Source organism: Molossus molossus, unplaced genomic scaffold (genome assembly GCF_014108415.1).
Source record: "Molossus molossus isolate mMolMol1 unplaced genomic scaffold, mMolMol1.p scaffold_m16_p_5, whole genome shotgun sequence".
NCBI lineage: Eukaryota > Metazoa > Chordata > Mammalia > Chiroptera > Molossidae > Molossus > Molossus molossus.
The window spans coordinates 87,332,106-87,348,816 of record NW_023425388.1 but is presented as its reverse complement, the minus strand read 5'-3'; the positions used below and the strand labels follow the sequence as shown (position 1 = coordinate 87,348,816).

Below are 16,711 nucleotides of genomic sequence, written 5' to 3'. Positions count from 1 at the left end.
TAATGTCTGCCAACATCTAGGGTATGGGGGTCAAAATCGAACTCTGCACCTTGAATAAAACAAAGTAGAAAGATGAGTTTATTACACAGCTTTTGATCTGCGAGCTGGGAAACTCAGTGCTATAGGAGCAGTGAGTTCCAAGTTGCTCACAGACTAAGGGATTTTTATGGGACAAACACAGAACTTACTTGGCTTTTGCAGCTGATTGGTAGCTTATTGGTCTTCTTTCCTATTTAGATCAGGGCAGCTGAGTCAGGGGAAGAAGGAAGTCCAGAGATGGAATGAACAGACTTGGCGTTTGGTGATTGGCTGGTGTGCTCTGCAGATTTCTGAGAAAAGCTGTGCATTCCTGTAAGGTTAGGTTGTTTCCTTCATGTGCCTGCATTGGCCATCTCCATTTTTGTCCCTGACATAAATGACTCCAGTTAGTTTGGTTCTGCAAAAGTATAGAGGCAAAAGAAATACACACGTACCTATACACCACACATATAATATACACATGCATATATAATATATGTATTATATCTATCATTTCCTTCAACTTCATAAAATATTCAGTCCTGTGTGTTATAATCCAAGTACACCAGTGGATTTTCAGAAATATAATTCTAAAAAGATGTGGGTATTTAGAAACAGGCTGGTAGAACAGGGCAGGCCCACCCTGACACAGCAGGGAAGGACACATCACAGGCCAAAGGCAGGCACAGTGACTTGTGTCAGAGGGTGAGGCAAAGGGCTTCCCTGTTGCTGGGTAGAGTGTAGTAACGAAATATCTGGCAGCAGGTCATGAGTGGTTGTCCAAGAAGGCAACAGTCTGTGCTAGACATAGTTCATGGATTGTAGGAACAAGAATTCCAGTATCTATCACTTTATTCTGATGAGACCCATGTACTAGATAAGGGGCAGAGATTTGTCTCAAAAAACCAAGCAGGAGCTAGTGGACAAGGAGAACACCCACACACTGATTCAGTGTTGAGTTCTACAGCTTCAGGGGCTCGCCATCTAGAGGTAACAGTGGCCCTAGAGCCTAAGAAAGAGCTTAGTTTGCCAGTGATGACTGAGTATTCCTTCCTGGGAGATCAGAGGGCTGTGGGACAGGGGGTCAGGTTAAAGAGCCGGACAAGCCATTTCATTACTTACTCTCCTGAATTAGCGTACATTGACAGTTAACTGTATTTTTTCAGCAAAAATGTAACAAGCACTTATTATACCTGATATTTAATACATATTTCAGACTAGCAACAAATATAAGAATTCTATAATTTGTTGTATATTTGATCTACTTTAACATAGTTCTACTTTAACATTTTTCTCACAATCACAGATTATACATTGCATGTGTGTGTGTGTGTACACATATATATATAAATAGAGATTAAAATCTGGGGTTTTTTACTAAATCTAATATTACTATTTGAATTTGCCCAGTAATGACTACCTACCTTCTTGACTTTTAACCATTGTAATTTATACTTATTTGACATTCATTTATAATACCTTCCTTTTTCATTTCCATCCCCCACTGGGTATAATACAGCCAAGTACTTAAATCATAGGTAAAAAGAAATAATGTATAGAGATGCCTGGCCATTTTGCAAATTTATAAATTTAATGCCAAGTTGAAGATAATATCAAGTATCTTTATTCCCAATTCTGTGTTTTCAAAGGTAGCCCCTTTCTGATGACTGGCAAGGGTGTTGTGCTTTGACAGCCTGACCTTTCACTCCAATTAAATAGGAAAACATCTGAATCTTTTCCATCCAGTCGTACTGTCAGGGCTAGTATAACTTGACTGTCATATGAAGCTCTTTAAATCAGCCTGCTATGAAAATATGATTGTAATACAGACTTCAGCATTCAGAAATATTCACTCCCCTTACACTTACACAGATTTTGAGGGTCAAAGCTATGCATTTTTATCAGATATGTTATTATCTTTCAACCTTTGAGAAGATCAATGTATTAGAATAGAGGAAGAACTTTTTTTCCTTTAATGCTAAAGTGATTTGGAACAAGGGGAACACTAATGAGGGTTTTTATTACTTATTTAAAGTTCCCACTGGACAAAACGAGACCATTTTATTTTTTTAAAAAATGGGTGCAATGTTTAAATTCCATAATACTTTTGGAAACTTAAGAATCTGATCAAAATAGTTGAGCACTTAGAAAGGGGCTAGAAGTCGGAGTTTTCAGTTTTCTTGGAAACATGGTGCTTCTAAGAGGAGCCGCCACATGTTTCCAAACATAAGCCGTGAGGACCCTGACCTGTAAGTCAAGCAAAGAGAGAAACTTTTAGAAATAGGTTTTTTCACTTATTCTAAAGGTAACGTAGTTCTTATCCCATTGCCTAACAATGAGGAGTTTCAGCCCTTCTCTGTGGACACAGAGCTCCACGTGTTGATCTCTCCTCACCGGCTGCACTTTCGGGAGGCAGCAGGCTAGTCCTCTGGCATCCATTCCCTGGGTTGATGGAATCGCAGTGTTTTTACAGGTTAGATCAATGTAAGACCAGGCTCTGGTTGTGGACTGCTACTGAATATCTACCCAAGACTAATCGGAGATGACCACGCTCATGTTTCAAATGAAAGGTGGGAGTATAGCCTTTATCAAATGATAGTTTTCCTGCAAATTAGGATTTTTATTTTTTAGTAGTATATTGGCTTTAACAATTCAGGTCTTTTTTGACAGTAGATATTTTTTACTTCCTGAATTCTCGGGGCTCTGATTTGAGTTCAGTTTTGTTTACCAGAGGCTATGAGAAGGCGTTTCGGGCTGTGGAAGATATTTACTCAGCAGCGACAGGACAGGCAGCCGTGGGCGCGTGGCAACCTGCACATCACGTAAAGCTGCCCAGCCAAGGCTGGCTTCAGATCACCGGTGACCTAAAAACAAAGCAAAATACAAAAATCAGACTGAGGGCAACAGATGAAAACCACCATGTCAAAAACACAAATAAATGATCTCCTTTTGTGCTTCAGTCATGGGTGATACTTACGATAACCCTAACCGCGGTTTTGATGCCTTGTATTGTTCCAGCAACTTGGCCTTGGGTTTATTTCTCTGGAGTATAACATTGAGCCCATGTGAAGTTCTTTTTCCTGAGCAAATTTGTTGTCAGATGGGGAAAAACCATGAAAACTTGGTTCTATAGAATTTCATGAATGACAACACTGGAAAACCACATTTCTGAGTGGATTTTTTTCTTCTTCCCAGTGCATATATCGATGTGAGAAAGCAAAGCAAAACCAAACCAAAAATTGGACACTTGTTCTTCTTTTCTTCCATGTAAATTACTTAAACCGTAGATTTGATGTGGACTATAGCATACAAAAACCATTATGGGTTAAATGGGAAAAGGAAAATGGTAGATTGATTTTTAAACATGGCATTATTAATTTTAAATATTATAAGAAATCCCTCTAGTCTAATAAGCAGGTTCTTAGATGACTTGCTCTAATAGGTAAATTTAAACTGTATGTAAATGGTGCTTCTGTCATGTATGGTGGTCCTTTAGAAGAGAATTTTCCAAAACTAGTTTTTACTATTCCTCCCTCTACTTTGTTTACACGATTGATTTGACCTGACCCTTTAGATACATTAAGCAGAGTAAATGTCATTCCACTCTTCTCTGGAAGGCAAATATCTAATCAGAGGGATTGAAAGAGATGGCTTTAATGTATAAAAATTGAGTGTCATATGTGACTATTATTGAACTATTAAATAATGTTACTAACTTCCTAGACATGGCAAGATTTTCCTGCTTCTATTCTGTTAGTCCCCTAGTGGCCCATCAGCAATTCACAAAGCAGCCAAAGTGATCTAAGAAATAAAAATAAAACCAAAAAATTAATTTTATCACCACATTGCTTGAAGCCTTTCGGTGGCTGTCCATCGCCACAAGAAAAAATACACTTCTCTAAATGCCCTAGGAAGCATTTCATAATGTTGTAAGCCCTTCACAACTTCCCTACTTAGTTGTCTAGCCTCCATCCCCCCATCTGTCTTCATTCCCCCATCTCACACTCTGCTCTCCCGTTGACTCAGCTTTTCTCAGCACCTATACATCTGTGTTCTGTCTCTTTGGTACCTGCTCTTCTCTTGCTGAACCAGCCTCTCCTCCCCTCACCCCTGATTTCCTCCCCTCTCACACCGCTTTATTCTTCTAGCTCCAATCTTCCACAAGGTGCAAGCCTAGATATCATTTTCTCTTGAAAGCCTTCCCTGACTCTCCCCTCGCATGGCAGCTGTCACATTTCATAGAATCATGTATTATGTGTCATTATCACCCATTAGATCCTAAGTACTTTTGTGACCTTATGTCAAACATTTCTTTAGATACTATTAATTGAGTATCAGTTATGCCCAGACTCATTTCTAAGCTCTGAGAAAACAGCAAAGAACCAAGTAAATAAAGTTCCTGCCTCAGAGCACTTAGGTTCTATACACACAATGAATAGTTGTTGGCAAGAATAGAGTAAAAGGAAAAAGGAAAGCAGAAAACAACAGAAAAAGAACAGATAGAGGATACTACAGAGTAAAATAAGAAAGAGCCAGATGGTATTCAAAATAAAAATGGAAAGGGCTCATAGAAGTCCAGATTGATCTCTTAAAAGATTTCACCTCACGACAAGATAGGCCCTCTTCTATTTAAAACTTTGCCATTAGCTTGTGATACCATCTGAAGATGATAGACATCCTTCCTTACTTCATTCTACCAGCAGCCAAGTACACCGGGTTCGGTCCTGAGCCTTCAGACTTCCAGCAATGTCCTCCAGAGCCACCTGCTGTCCACAGTGGAAAGGCTTCAGAACCCCAACGATATACCTGAGCCTGAACAAAATGAGCTGGGAGCTATTTTAAAAGCATTGCTTTTCCAAAATTTATTCACTGGGAAAATCTGCTATAAAACAGTGAATATGTTATGCAAGTAAAATTAGACCTTTCAACCTGCTTGATATGATGCATGATTGCACACACTTATTGCAGGTGATTCTGCCAGAATTAAAAGTAATTTTATTGTTTTATTAGACATTCAATGCAAAAGATCAAAAGAGAGGTTTAGGATCTCTGTCATCCTCTTAAAAAATAAAAATAGCAAATTTACACTACTTGTTTACTACGTGAAACACATCTTTAAGCCACAGCAAAATGAGGGTGAAAACAAAGAAATCAAACCAAATTGTGTATAATTTAACAACAAAAGAGAGATAGATGTATCCCACGTTGTTAAATTCTCTTTTCTAAGAGCACATTTCAACTTAACTGTGACATTGCGATACCCTGCCACCTACCATTCTAAATGCCTACTCAAGCTTTCCTTGGCGTGGCGTGGCTGCAGCTTCATCTCCCACTCACAGCCACTGGTTTCCCCTCGGACTCCGATCGGCAGCAATTCCAGGCCACTCACAGTTCCCCGGACACATTATGCTCTTCTCGCCTCTGTGCCTTTGAGCTCACTGTGTCCTGGCCTCTGACTTACAGTCAAACTCCCGCTTTTCCGTTAAACTCTACCTAAAACATTACCCCTTTGTGAGGCCTCTCTGCTTCTCCCCACAACCATCGAGCAGCTGATCCTTCAGGCCACCAGATGAGCCTTGCACAGATTTCTAGTCGAGAACTCACCCTCCGTGCGTGTTTATATGGATGGTTCTCTGCTGTAGCATGATCTCCCTGAGGAGGAGGAGGTGTCTTTGTGATTCAAGCAACTGGCATGGGACGTACGTTCAAAAGAATGTTTGATCTGAAAGAGAATCAGTGAATGAATGAATCAATGAATGCCATCAGTGACCTTCGGTGCCTCTTCAGATTGGGAGATATCCTTGTCTTGTTTTCCTTATCGTGAACCAAGTTCATAATGACAAATAAGAAGGAACTAAAAAGCAAAATTCGAATTCCACTTCTACAGTATAGTTCTAAGACTGTGCTTTTCATTTTACATCATTCACCTAATTCATCTCATCCAGTCATCCCCTCAGCAAATAACCATCCAATTCCTGTTATACTCATAGCACCATGCTAAATACTGTAAAGTAGATCACAAAGAATAAAAGCCCCTCCAAGATTTTTATTTCCTTTCTGAAAAGAGTACATCTACATTTTAAAAAGCCAAATAGCACATAGAAGATATATAATGCTAATTGCCAAATGAGTGAGGCAGACAACAGGTGTCCCAGGGGGGCGTAAGAGGAGTGATCACTTGAGTCATGAACAAAATTGGAGCTAAAAAAAGAGTTGACAAGACAGCATTCCATGTTGGAATAATGGAACAAACAAACTTTGTGTAAATTTTCTCAACTAAGATTCTGAGGATATAAGAAAACTGTCCTTTATCCTTTAATCAGTTTTTCCCGGTGTTAAAACTTATTTAGAAATGCTAGCATTTTGATAATTTTCTCAGCCAAAGTCTATCTTTAAAATAGGTCTATTTGTATTAAACATTTTTTGGCACTTCCAGCTCCAAGTAGTTCCAGACTTTCTCAAGTTCTTACCCACCTTTGGCTCTGAGCCCCTGTGCCCTGTCCTTCCCATACAGTAAAGCTCCCTTGGTCCTCCAGACCCTGGCCCTCTCCTTTGCTCAGTGATCATCAGTCTGAGCAGCTGCTCCCCAAAAAAGACTGCTGCTAAAGATGTTATGCTGTCTTGTCTGTCCTCCTCAGGCACACTCAGAGCTAGCCTTTCTGATGACAGGTTCTTAGAGGTCCCAGTTGCACTCTGATGTGATGTATCACAACTCTACATGCGATACCCACAAGAGAAGACCTGCATCTCAGCATGTTCAACCAAAGCACTGTGGGTTTGCCAGGAAGGTTCTGAGTTCATGTATAAGTGCCTATGGGGATAAGGGTGCCATGGAAGCCACTGAGCTCGGCTCTAACCCTTTCTGTTTCCTTAGGCGGAGGTGGAGGCCGTTCCTTCTGCTTTAACTTACTGGGGTACTGTGTGTACTAACACATCCTAGACTATGAAACCTCACATGAACTGCAAAGTCATGCAGTCCAAACCTCAGTTTACAGAGAATCTTTCACTTGCCCCAGATCACACAACAAATTAGTGGAGAAAGAGGGATTAGAAGCCAGGTGTTTGGCTCTGAAGTCACTTTGTCTCTCCACACTGCACACTCTCTCTGCAAAGCAAGCGCCCTGGATTTGTAAGAATCAGCACAGTGCATGCCCCAGAGTCCTGCATCCTTCCTCTGCCCTGTTCGAAGGTTTTCAAACAGGGTTTGCAAATAATACCAATATAAATATAGACATACCTCATTTCATGCGTCTCTTTTCCTAATAATGGAGTCTGAATTTTTTTCCTAAATAAATAGCATTCAACTATGGATGGAAATAGTATAAGTGTTCATCGCTGCTTTGATAAGAAAGCAAAATATTCACTCCTTAGTGGTTTACATCAATTTGAGGCCATTCAGATAAAAATGCTTTATAAACACTCAAGGGTTATATACATGAAGAATTACATTTTCATTTTATACATTACATTAGCATATGATATATTAAATGTCTCAATGTTAATGGCCCAAAATAATTCATCCTTTACTCCCTTTTATGACTTATATGGTACAATTTTTAAAACCATTACTTCTGTGCTAATTTCCATAGGTTTTAGCCATAACAACTACAGAGGAGAAGCTTAAGAAGACTTCATTAAAATACACCAAGGAGGGAGTAGAGGAGCAGCTAGTCTTCCATAGAACGGGACTAAAGAGAAAAGAGAGGAGAGAGAGAGCACTGGAGAGATGAATAGGGCTGGATGCTACTGTCCAAGGAGAATGGGAACCGCATTTTTAACTCCACTGGTATCAGCTATCCCCTCGGGACCTTACCGTGCAGTAGAGCTATAAAACCATAATGAAGGATAGGTCACTTTCAAAATCTCGCCTTTACTGTGGGTGGTGTTTCCATATCTGCACTCAGATACAATGGCAATCCTCATAATAATGTACATGTTTAATTCTCATGCATTACAGTAACACTGTGTCCTGCTTTATCTATTCTATAGCATGGAGTAGAAAATCTAATTTAGTAGATGTCCCCCAGAATAGTGTTATTCACTTAATGATGTAGCACCTATGTTCTTATTGGAAGAGAGTACTGAGAAATAGACAACGATTATTTTCAGGGGAGGAAGCAGGTGAAAGATTTCTAATTCTCGAGGCTTTGAATAGCACTGTAAGCTCTGTTTTATTACAGGAACAAAAAAAATTAGCATTCACTGAGCTGTTTATACATTTAGACAAGGATTAAGAATGTAGTATAGTTTAGGTAGATAGCTCAAGGAGAGGAGACTGAGAAAGTCTTTTCGTAGTTAAGAAAAATATGGTCTAAATAAATTTCAAAGGGAAATAATTGTTTCATCCTCAGAACACGAGGTTGGGTTAGAGTGAAGGGAGGTGGCAGCAATGTCTGGAGGAGCTAGGAGGAGCATGGAAACAGGTCACGTGTGTCTGATGAAAGACTTCGTGAGATAGTGGAGGGAGCGATGGTGCTCTGGAGAGCCCACACCCTGTCTAAAGGCATTTAGATCCCCTAAAAAAGAAAAAAGTAGCCACCAAAAAACTAATTTCAGACCTATTTCAGCCCAAGGGCAAACAGTTGGTAAACTCTGGATTCATAAAATCAAAACTCTGAGACCTCAGTGAGCACCCAAAAGTCCTTGGTAAAGAAAATAAAAGCCTGAAACAGAAACAACTGTTAGGAAGTCTTTGTCTTATAGAAAAGTATAAAAAACGGCTTGTTTCATGTTTGTAGCCTAAAACAGTGCTATTTACCATAGATTTATACAGTGCTCATTGCCCTATAAAAACTGGTTATTAGAACCAGTGATTTCTATTTTTGAAACACTAGGCCAATAAAGGGTCTTAGCTTAGAGCAAGAGTGTCTCAGTCTGACGTCTATGAATCCCATGATACTGATGCAGAACCATGTGGTGTGTGTGTGTGTGTGTGTGTGTGTGTGTGTGTGTGTGTACACATGTGCACTTTTGAGGGGAGAAGGTTTGACCTTATTCAGTGTGTCACAACCCCATAAAAAGAAGAGAAACACTCAGAAAAGGACAAGAAATCCAGAGAGAATCATTATCTGGCAGATCTAGCTGTAGGCAGAAATCGAGCTGCCAACATCCACACATAGATAATGTTCTTTGATGACAGAATCCACCTATGAAAGAAGAAGATGAATGAGATGTGTCTTCAGTCTTGGAAGGGCCCTGTTGCGTCAATGGTAAGAATGTAAGCATGAGTCCAGAGTCACAGGACAAGATTTCCTCCAACTGGACAAGGTGGGGTCTAAGTTACAAGAACTGAGTCAGAGCTTGTCCATCAGCAGAATTGATTTGCTGCTTCTGGTTCTTAAAAGCCCTTGTTTGAGAAGATTGCCCCCGAACCTGGGCACAGTCGGGGGTGGGCTGAGTGATACCAGATGAGGGGACTGGGACACTGGTCTAGAAGCCAAGCAGATCCTCCAAAAAGACAAATACCTTAGCTTAAGGAAACAACATTTTTTAGTACCTACCATGTGTTGGCAGCTTCATGTGTATGATATCATTTAATCCACTTACTAAATGTTACCTAGAAACCAAACTGTGAGAAGCTTTCTCAACTACAAATGACTTTATTCTATTATAGCCTTCAGTCTTTTTTCAGGGAAGGACAAATGTTATCCTCATATTTCAGAAAAGGATAAAATTTTATTAAGGTCAGTAAACCTCAATTAAAAAAAAGAGAGTGCATGCCCCTCTGAGATGGGATGGAGATATAACTTTAAAAGGCTTACATAATATAATGTACTTATGCATTACAATATAATAATTTGTTGATTTGGGAACACAGACTAGAAAGAAATGTTCAAACATGGACGTCTTTCTCATGATCAATAATTCTCAAGAGGAAGAAAAATATCCCCTTATTGAGGGTTGTCTGTGTAACTGGTGTGTATATGATCTTTCTGGGACTTGCTGTGACTTCCCAGGACACCACAGTGAGTTAAGACTGAAGATGCCACAATGTTTCCAAAATCAGACTACCTCTGCCATAGACAGTCCAACTGATAATAAATTATAATGTAAAGTGATCTATTGTTAAGCATATTAACTCGTTTGTTGTGGAGTGTCAGTAAGTCTCCATATAGTGAGTTTTCCAAATAACTAATAGTTGCACATTAAGAGTTTTAAAAAAAGAAGAAAAAAAGAAAAAGTCAGTGTCCTGGTTGCATACCTTTCCAACATATTTCATATTATTATGCTGTTGCCTTCTTTTTAAAAAGCAATTGAGTTATTTGTAGTCTCCCTTACCACTTGAGATGATCACTAAGGCCATTAACTACTGGCCTGGATGTAAATAAAACAAGAGAGTGCTCATCTCCTTGACTGTCCGTCATCAGCCTATCTGATCACACAGTCTCTGTACCAACTCATATGGCCTATCTCCTTACGGTTTAATGGGAGCTGAGATACTGTCGGCAAATACTAAAACATTATAGTTTACTCTGAAGAACAAGGTAGTCCCAGAGACGTGGAAGTAGGGTACAGACTAACAATCCCCAGAAGAAGTGGGGAGTGGAGAGATAAACCACAGAACTTATATGTATGTACGCATAACCAATGGACATGTACAACAAAGCTGGGGATGGGGCGGGGACCGAGGGGGAGGAGGGTGTCAATGGGGGAAAAAAGAGAAACATCTGTAACAAAAATAAATAAATAAATAAATACATTGTAATTTACCATTTTATGGTCATTAATTCAAATCCCCTCATTATGCAAGTCTGAAATATAGACTCAGAGCTAAAACTTGCCCAAGTTCACACACTGGCTTTATAGTAGAGTTGTAGCTCTACTTAGAATATGCAGCTCAAAAGGAAACATATCATTTAGTCAAAATTGTCATTAGACATTCCTTAAATTAATCTCTAACCATAGTGTGTATGTTTTCTGTACTGTAATTTTTATAACCATTGAAATGTGGGTGCCACAAAGATAAATGGAGGAAATTAACAAAAAGACAGTCTGCAGGTAAATTGTTGTCTATTCAAACCAATTGCCTTTAAGATAACCATCAAATCCAGTCCATGAGAACTGAATAGAGATTTCTTTGTGTGTTCTTATTTCTCAATGGAACTTTTCATCTGGTTTCAGTAGTAAGCCTCTGTAACCTCACTATTTCAATTCATCGTGTCCTCTGTTAAAGATTAGAGGATTAGATTCTGAAACTCAGATGTTAGTTAAATACACCTATAATCAAAGTACTCTCCTGGGGTATTGGGTTTACAGGTGTACAAGGCTCCTGGTTCCCTCTTCTGCTGCAACTTCATTACCTACTTACTTATGCAACAGCCTGAATATGATTTGAGAAACAGAAAAGTGGTTTGCTAACAACTTTTTCAGTGGTGATCCAGTTTGCTTGCTTCCTCTTTCTCCTTTGTATCCTAAGTAATTAAGCTTACGGTATAAGGGAGGTATTAGGAAGTGAGAAGGCTTTTGGGTTACATTGAGTCATTTTGATCAGCATCGTTGGTAACCTTTTTTTTTCTCATAAGCATATGGTGTAGCAAGATGTAATGTTCCAATGATTGTGATTTCAGACCTAAAGTACTATTTGTTCATTCCAGAAACCTGAAACAAACATCTGGTGGTTAATGCTTTGAGGAAAAAGTACCTTAGTGCATTACCCCTGTATGTGATTCAAGATCATGGGCAAAAATAGATAGATGAGATTAAGCCACATAGTTCATACATCGAATTTTAAAAAAGAAGAAGGTTTCTGTGCTTCTAAAGTAAGAAAAGGAATCGACATTATGCAGTAAACTCAATGAACTCTTCCTTTCTGACTTATCTTGCACTTAGATATAAACTGTATCCAGTATATGTCCTCCCATTAGAAAAAGAGATTTGTATGCTTCCTATTTCCATCCCAGATATACACAGAATTATGCCAGTTTATGCATATTGTCAGATTCATGTTATTATCCTTTTCTGTTCATTAGAATTGTATCTCCTATATTAAAAGTTATGTGCCAATTTTTCATACTTTGTTTCAAGATTTATTGTAGCTCACACTTTCCATTACAAGATGACACTGAAATAGAATTTGAAATTAAGATGTACTTGTCATCTTTCTGTGTCCTCATAAGGCCTTTCCCTGCACCTGTACACCTCTGTTGTCTCCTCACCTTCATCAGTCATACTGGATTAGGGTCCACCCTTATGACCTCATCTAACTTTAATTACCTCCTCAGAGGCCCTATCTGTAAATGCAGTCACGTTAGGAGTTCGGGCTTCAACATATGGATTTTGAAGGAAGCAGTGCTATTAATCAAACAGTCTATAATATCTTTCCTTTAAGGAAAAAAATAAAATATTAGGAAGTAAAGTGATAAAACTATCATTTATATGTCATATCAAGTTATAAGAAATATAAACCTATATGTAAATCATTTATATGAGAAATCATTTATAAGTGTGTCAACATAAGAAACGTTCAAACCTGTGAAGAATTTTGTGAGTTTATTGGAGCCAAACTGTCGACAAATGCTGGGTAGCAAAACCTCAACCGATTGAGATAATGCTCCAGAGAATGGCAGTTTTGCACTTAATTTATACATTACAATCAAAAAAGAAGACATAAATGGGTTACATGAAATCCACTGGTGACAGATTAGGGAGGTGGGAGAAAGCCATGTGGGAAAATCTCTGAAATTGGATAAAAGTAAAATGATAGACACATCCTTCTTTTACAAACATGGGTACAGGATAGTTAACAGTCAACAATTACATGACAATAACAATGAGGGAATTTGTGGTTTCCGCCCAGGGCATAGGTTGTGCCCGGAAGGGGTTGGATAAAAGGAAGTGACCCCACATTCCAAAGGTATGGTATCTTAGATGCAAAAAGACAATAGGCCCTATTAAGGTGAAAATTGACTTTTGTCAGGGAACGTGCTGGCCTAGGACATAAACTGCTTTTAGTGAAAAAGTTTACATTTCAATCTACTCTTTGGTCTTGGACCTTAGGTCTTTGAGTTTGCAAGGCTGTCGTGCCGCCCTTCCCTGAGCTTGTCAGGTTCGCATGTGGGCCCTTTTCGTCCACGAGTGAATGCACGTGAAGTAACCCTTAGCTCTGTGTTTCAGCCTGTCATAATGGAGCGCACACAGATTCAGCAAAGGATCGGCCTGCAGACTAGCCGTTCACCTCCCACGTATTGTTTGCCAGAAGAGAAAGAAAGGTCCAAAGTCAGAAATGCCAGATGACACAGCTGCTCTTGCATCTGTTTTGAGGTCAAATCCACAGATTCGGCCTTTGTTCTCTGGAAGTGTGGCTTCCAGAAGCCTGAGGCTGACTTAAGTGGCTTTGAAAGGCGAAGCCACAAGACCCAGGCGCTTAGCCACAAATAGGCAATAAAACAAAGGCTGCTGTAGTGCCAGTGCACAAATAAGCCTGTGTCCTTGTCCCTTCGCTATGTACAGACCACACTGGTCTTTTCAGAACACTGCTCTGTGTTCTCTTGGATCATTGACAATGTTCCCATTTCTGAATTTTTTTAATGTGCTGTGTCAGGATTGCCAGATTTAGGAAATAAAAATATAGGGTGCCCAGTTAAATTTGAATTTCAGATAAACAGTGAATATTTTTTAGTACAAATAGGTCTCATGCAATATTTGGGACATTTGCAAAAATATATATATTCAGTCATAGGACCTACTTATACTAAAAATAATATTTATTATTTATCTGAAATTTCCATTTAACAGTGGGTCCCATGTTTTATCTGGCAACTTCTACTTTGGCTTTATGAATGAATCCTCCCCTTGCAAATCTGCACCCACTCTCTTAACCTACATATCACCAACTTTGTAAATTTAATTTCCTGGTCTTACATTAAGTTTGGTGCTGCCCCAGAGCTTGCAAACCTCAGGTTTTAGATTCCTTTCTGTTATGCCACTATTATGGATACTCAGTGTGAAAACATTCAAGTTAGTTGGCCTAATACTTGTTCGTACTGAAGTATTTACATCTTTATATCAATACCCCATGATACTACTAGGATGACATTACTAGATAGTGTGTGCTTAATAACGTGGGGAGGAATTTCTAAACCTCTACATCTCCGAATCTCTAAACCCTGGGTTCAGTCTGCTCATCTGCAGAATCAGGTGATTGAATTCAAGGTATTTTCCTCAAGGTTCCTACTAAAAAGTCCCTGCTACAAATCTTTAAAATGAAGGTTCTGTTAATGCTCTCATTTGCCTGGTGAAACCTAATTGTTGCTATTTCGGTTGAATGGCTTTTCTCTTCAAGTAAGTGGTGTTTAGATTACTAAATAAGTAGAGTTTAGATGACCCAATTAATGGTTTCACCTTTAAAGAGGTTAGATCTAAATTCCTCAAAGGCCGAAGAATGCCCCCTTTATTTCCTTCCACCCCCACTCGCCCTAACACCAGACTTTGCGCACAGAGGGCGATCAGATGAAAGTGCTGATAATGTTGCTACAATTTCCTTCTGGTGGGTTCTGACTGGAGCCTTCCCGCGAACAGAAGCATCTCCGCGGTGTGAGACCGCCTTCTGGGTGCAGCTCCTTGTTCTCTTCCGCCATCTAGTGGCGTCAGCATTGCCTCTCGTCCGCCCTACTTGCTGTTTGGAGCTGCAAAGATTTCCTGGATTGTAAATCAAATAACTAAATTGTTTTATTCTTGTCGTTATAGCAAAAAGGGGTTTATAGAGTATTTCAAGAGGTAAAATGTAATAAATGTTGATAGAAAGAAGTATAACACAACAGCCAACTTTAATACCCGAATAGTGTAGATTAAATTCATGCAGTTTAATCTGTTTAATATGTTCAGATGTTAACTTGAACGTTGACATAAACTAGCCTAAAAGTGTTACATAGAAAGATCATCCTTCTCAGGTGCTTTTGTATAATGTTAAAGGATTTTTTAATTAAAATAAGTGTAATCACAGCAGATGAAAATGAAAGAAAGGGAAAGGAAATAAAGTTCTGATAAACATTGAATTGGTAGAGAATATCTCAGTTCTGTATTTAAACATTTGTCTTCAATTAAGTTAGAAATTACTATCATTATTATTAATACATGCAATATAATGTTTAATGAATGTTGAATGGTACTTAATTTTAATGTCCTATAATCTGGAACTTTCTTCAAATGGCATGATAGTGAATTTAATTGTGTGAATCTAAAGTGAAAATAAATTTTCCTAATGAATGAAATAAAATATTTCTGAAGTGTGACTTACTTCCCATTAAAGCTGTTTCCACTGAATAACTATTATAGAAAAAATATTTTTGAGATATTAACATTATTCTGGTTTTCTTTTTATTTTTACTTAAAATGCCAACAGAATTGTGCAGCATTTAGGTCTTTCTAACAAAAGATATTTAATTGGAATGGCATTTTGTTTTTAATACGCTCATAAGTCCACTGAGAAATCTCTAATTTGTTTTCCAGGGTGGGAAAATACCCATAAGGTGGACAGCGCCAGAAGCTATTGCCTACAGGAAATTCTCCTCGGCGAGCGACGCCTGGAGCTATGGCATCGTCATGTGGGAGGTCATGTCCTACGGAGAGAGGCCGTACTGGGAGATGTCTAACCAAGACGTAAGTGCCACAGAGAGCTGACCTGCCATTCTGTGAGTGTAAACACCTCAGCGTGGAGGGGGAAATGTGCCTTTTGCCCTCAGTCAGGTTAGACCTGTGGCTAAGTTTGAAAAGCTAAGTAACTTTTCACTCTAGGCTGTATTTACTGTCATAGGGCCCAACCGATGGCCTATGCCATGTGTACACGTGGTCCACATCCTACACCTGGGGCTTCTGCGCGTTCTCACGCAGCACCACTGTGCTTATGCTGCATTAGACCCACAAGTAGCAAAAAAGAAAGAGTAATGCTTACCTTCTATTTCTTCCTTAGAGCAATTTCATGTGCCACTGTAAACAGCAGACTAATGCAGACTACCTATTGCTTAGTGGGGAAAGACTAAATGATTCCAGGCACTGAATCATCAATATATGTCATCCGGTATGGCTCGTTCAAGATGTGTATGTGACCCTTCGTGCATTCTGTTTTGTTTCTGTTTTATCTAAAAAAATCATCTTGGTGATTAATACCATTATAGAATAGGATAGTTAATACACACTGTACCTCTATGAACTGTCTAGAGCGATAGAGACAGTAGTCAGAAAATGCAGGTACCCTGACGATACAAATAAGTGCACTGTCAGAACTGAACATATATGTTAATGTCCTTCTTCCTCATCTCAGCACTCACACTCCATTCTCTTGCCTTCCTCAGAGTATTTAGTAGTTTCTGAGACAATTGCAATGGGAAATCACCTCGAATGGAATCCTGAGTGTTCAAAGGTGAAAACAAAGACAGTGTAACTATAGAAAACTCCTAAACACGCTCAGAGGACAACTACTACCACATCTCCTTCCTTTTTTCTAGTTGGTTGCTTGAGCAACCCCTCCATACCTCACACTGCATTGTTCCATCCCACTTCAAGTTGTCCAACTGTCTTATTCAGTCAGAGTTTATTCTTTCCTAATGCCAAGCATAGAGAAGACTGGGTTTCGGTTAGCTCTCCGTGGCTATTGCTCCTCCCCACTGTGGAGTGTTACTTTCAAAGCTGAGTCCTGCTCGGTCCTGTGGGTGCCTACTGACTCTGTAGACAATGGCAGATCCAGAAACCTCCATGG

At 39.2% G+C, this 16,711-nt stretch overlaps 1 protein-coding gene across 1 annotated transcript in view; it reads left to right on the top strand.

Moving 5' to 3' along the window:
• The window catches only part of EPHA6 (EPH receptor A6), a 1,023,649-nt gene that overhangs the window by 977,487 nt on the left and 29,451 nt on the right, over positions 1–16,711 (top strand). Inside the window, exon 15 of the mRNA XM_036242820.1 lies at positions 15,466–15,615. Within this exon, the coding sequence (XP_036098713.1) occupies positions 15,466–15,615 (150 nt within the window). The remainder of the gene's footprint in view (positions 1–15,465; positions 15,616–16,711) is intronic.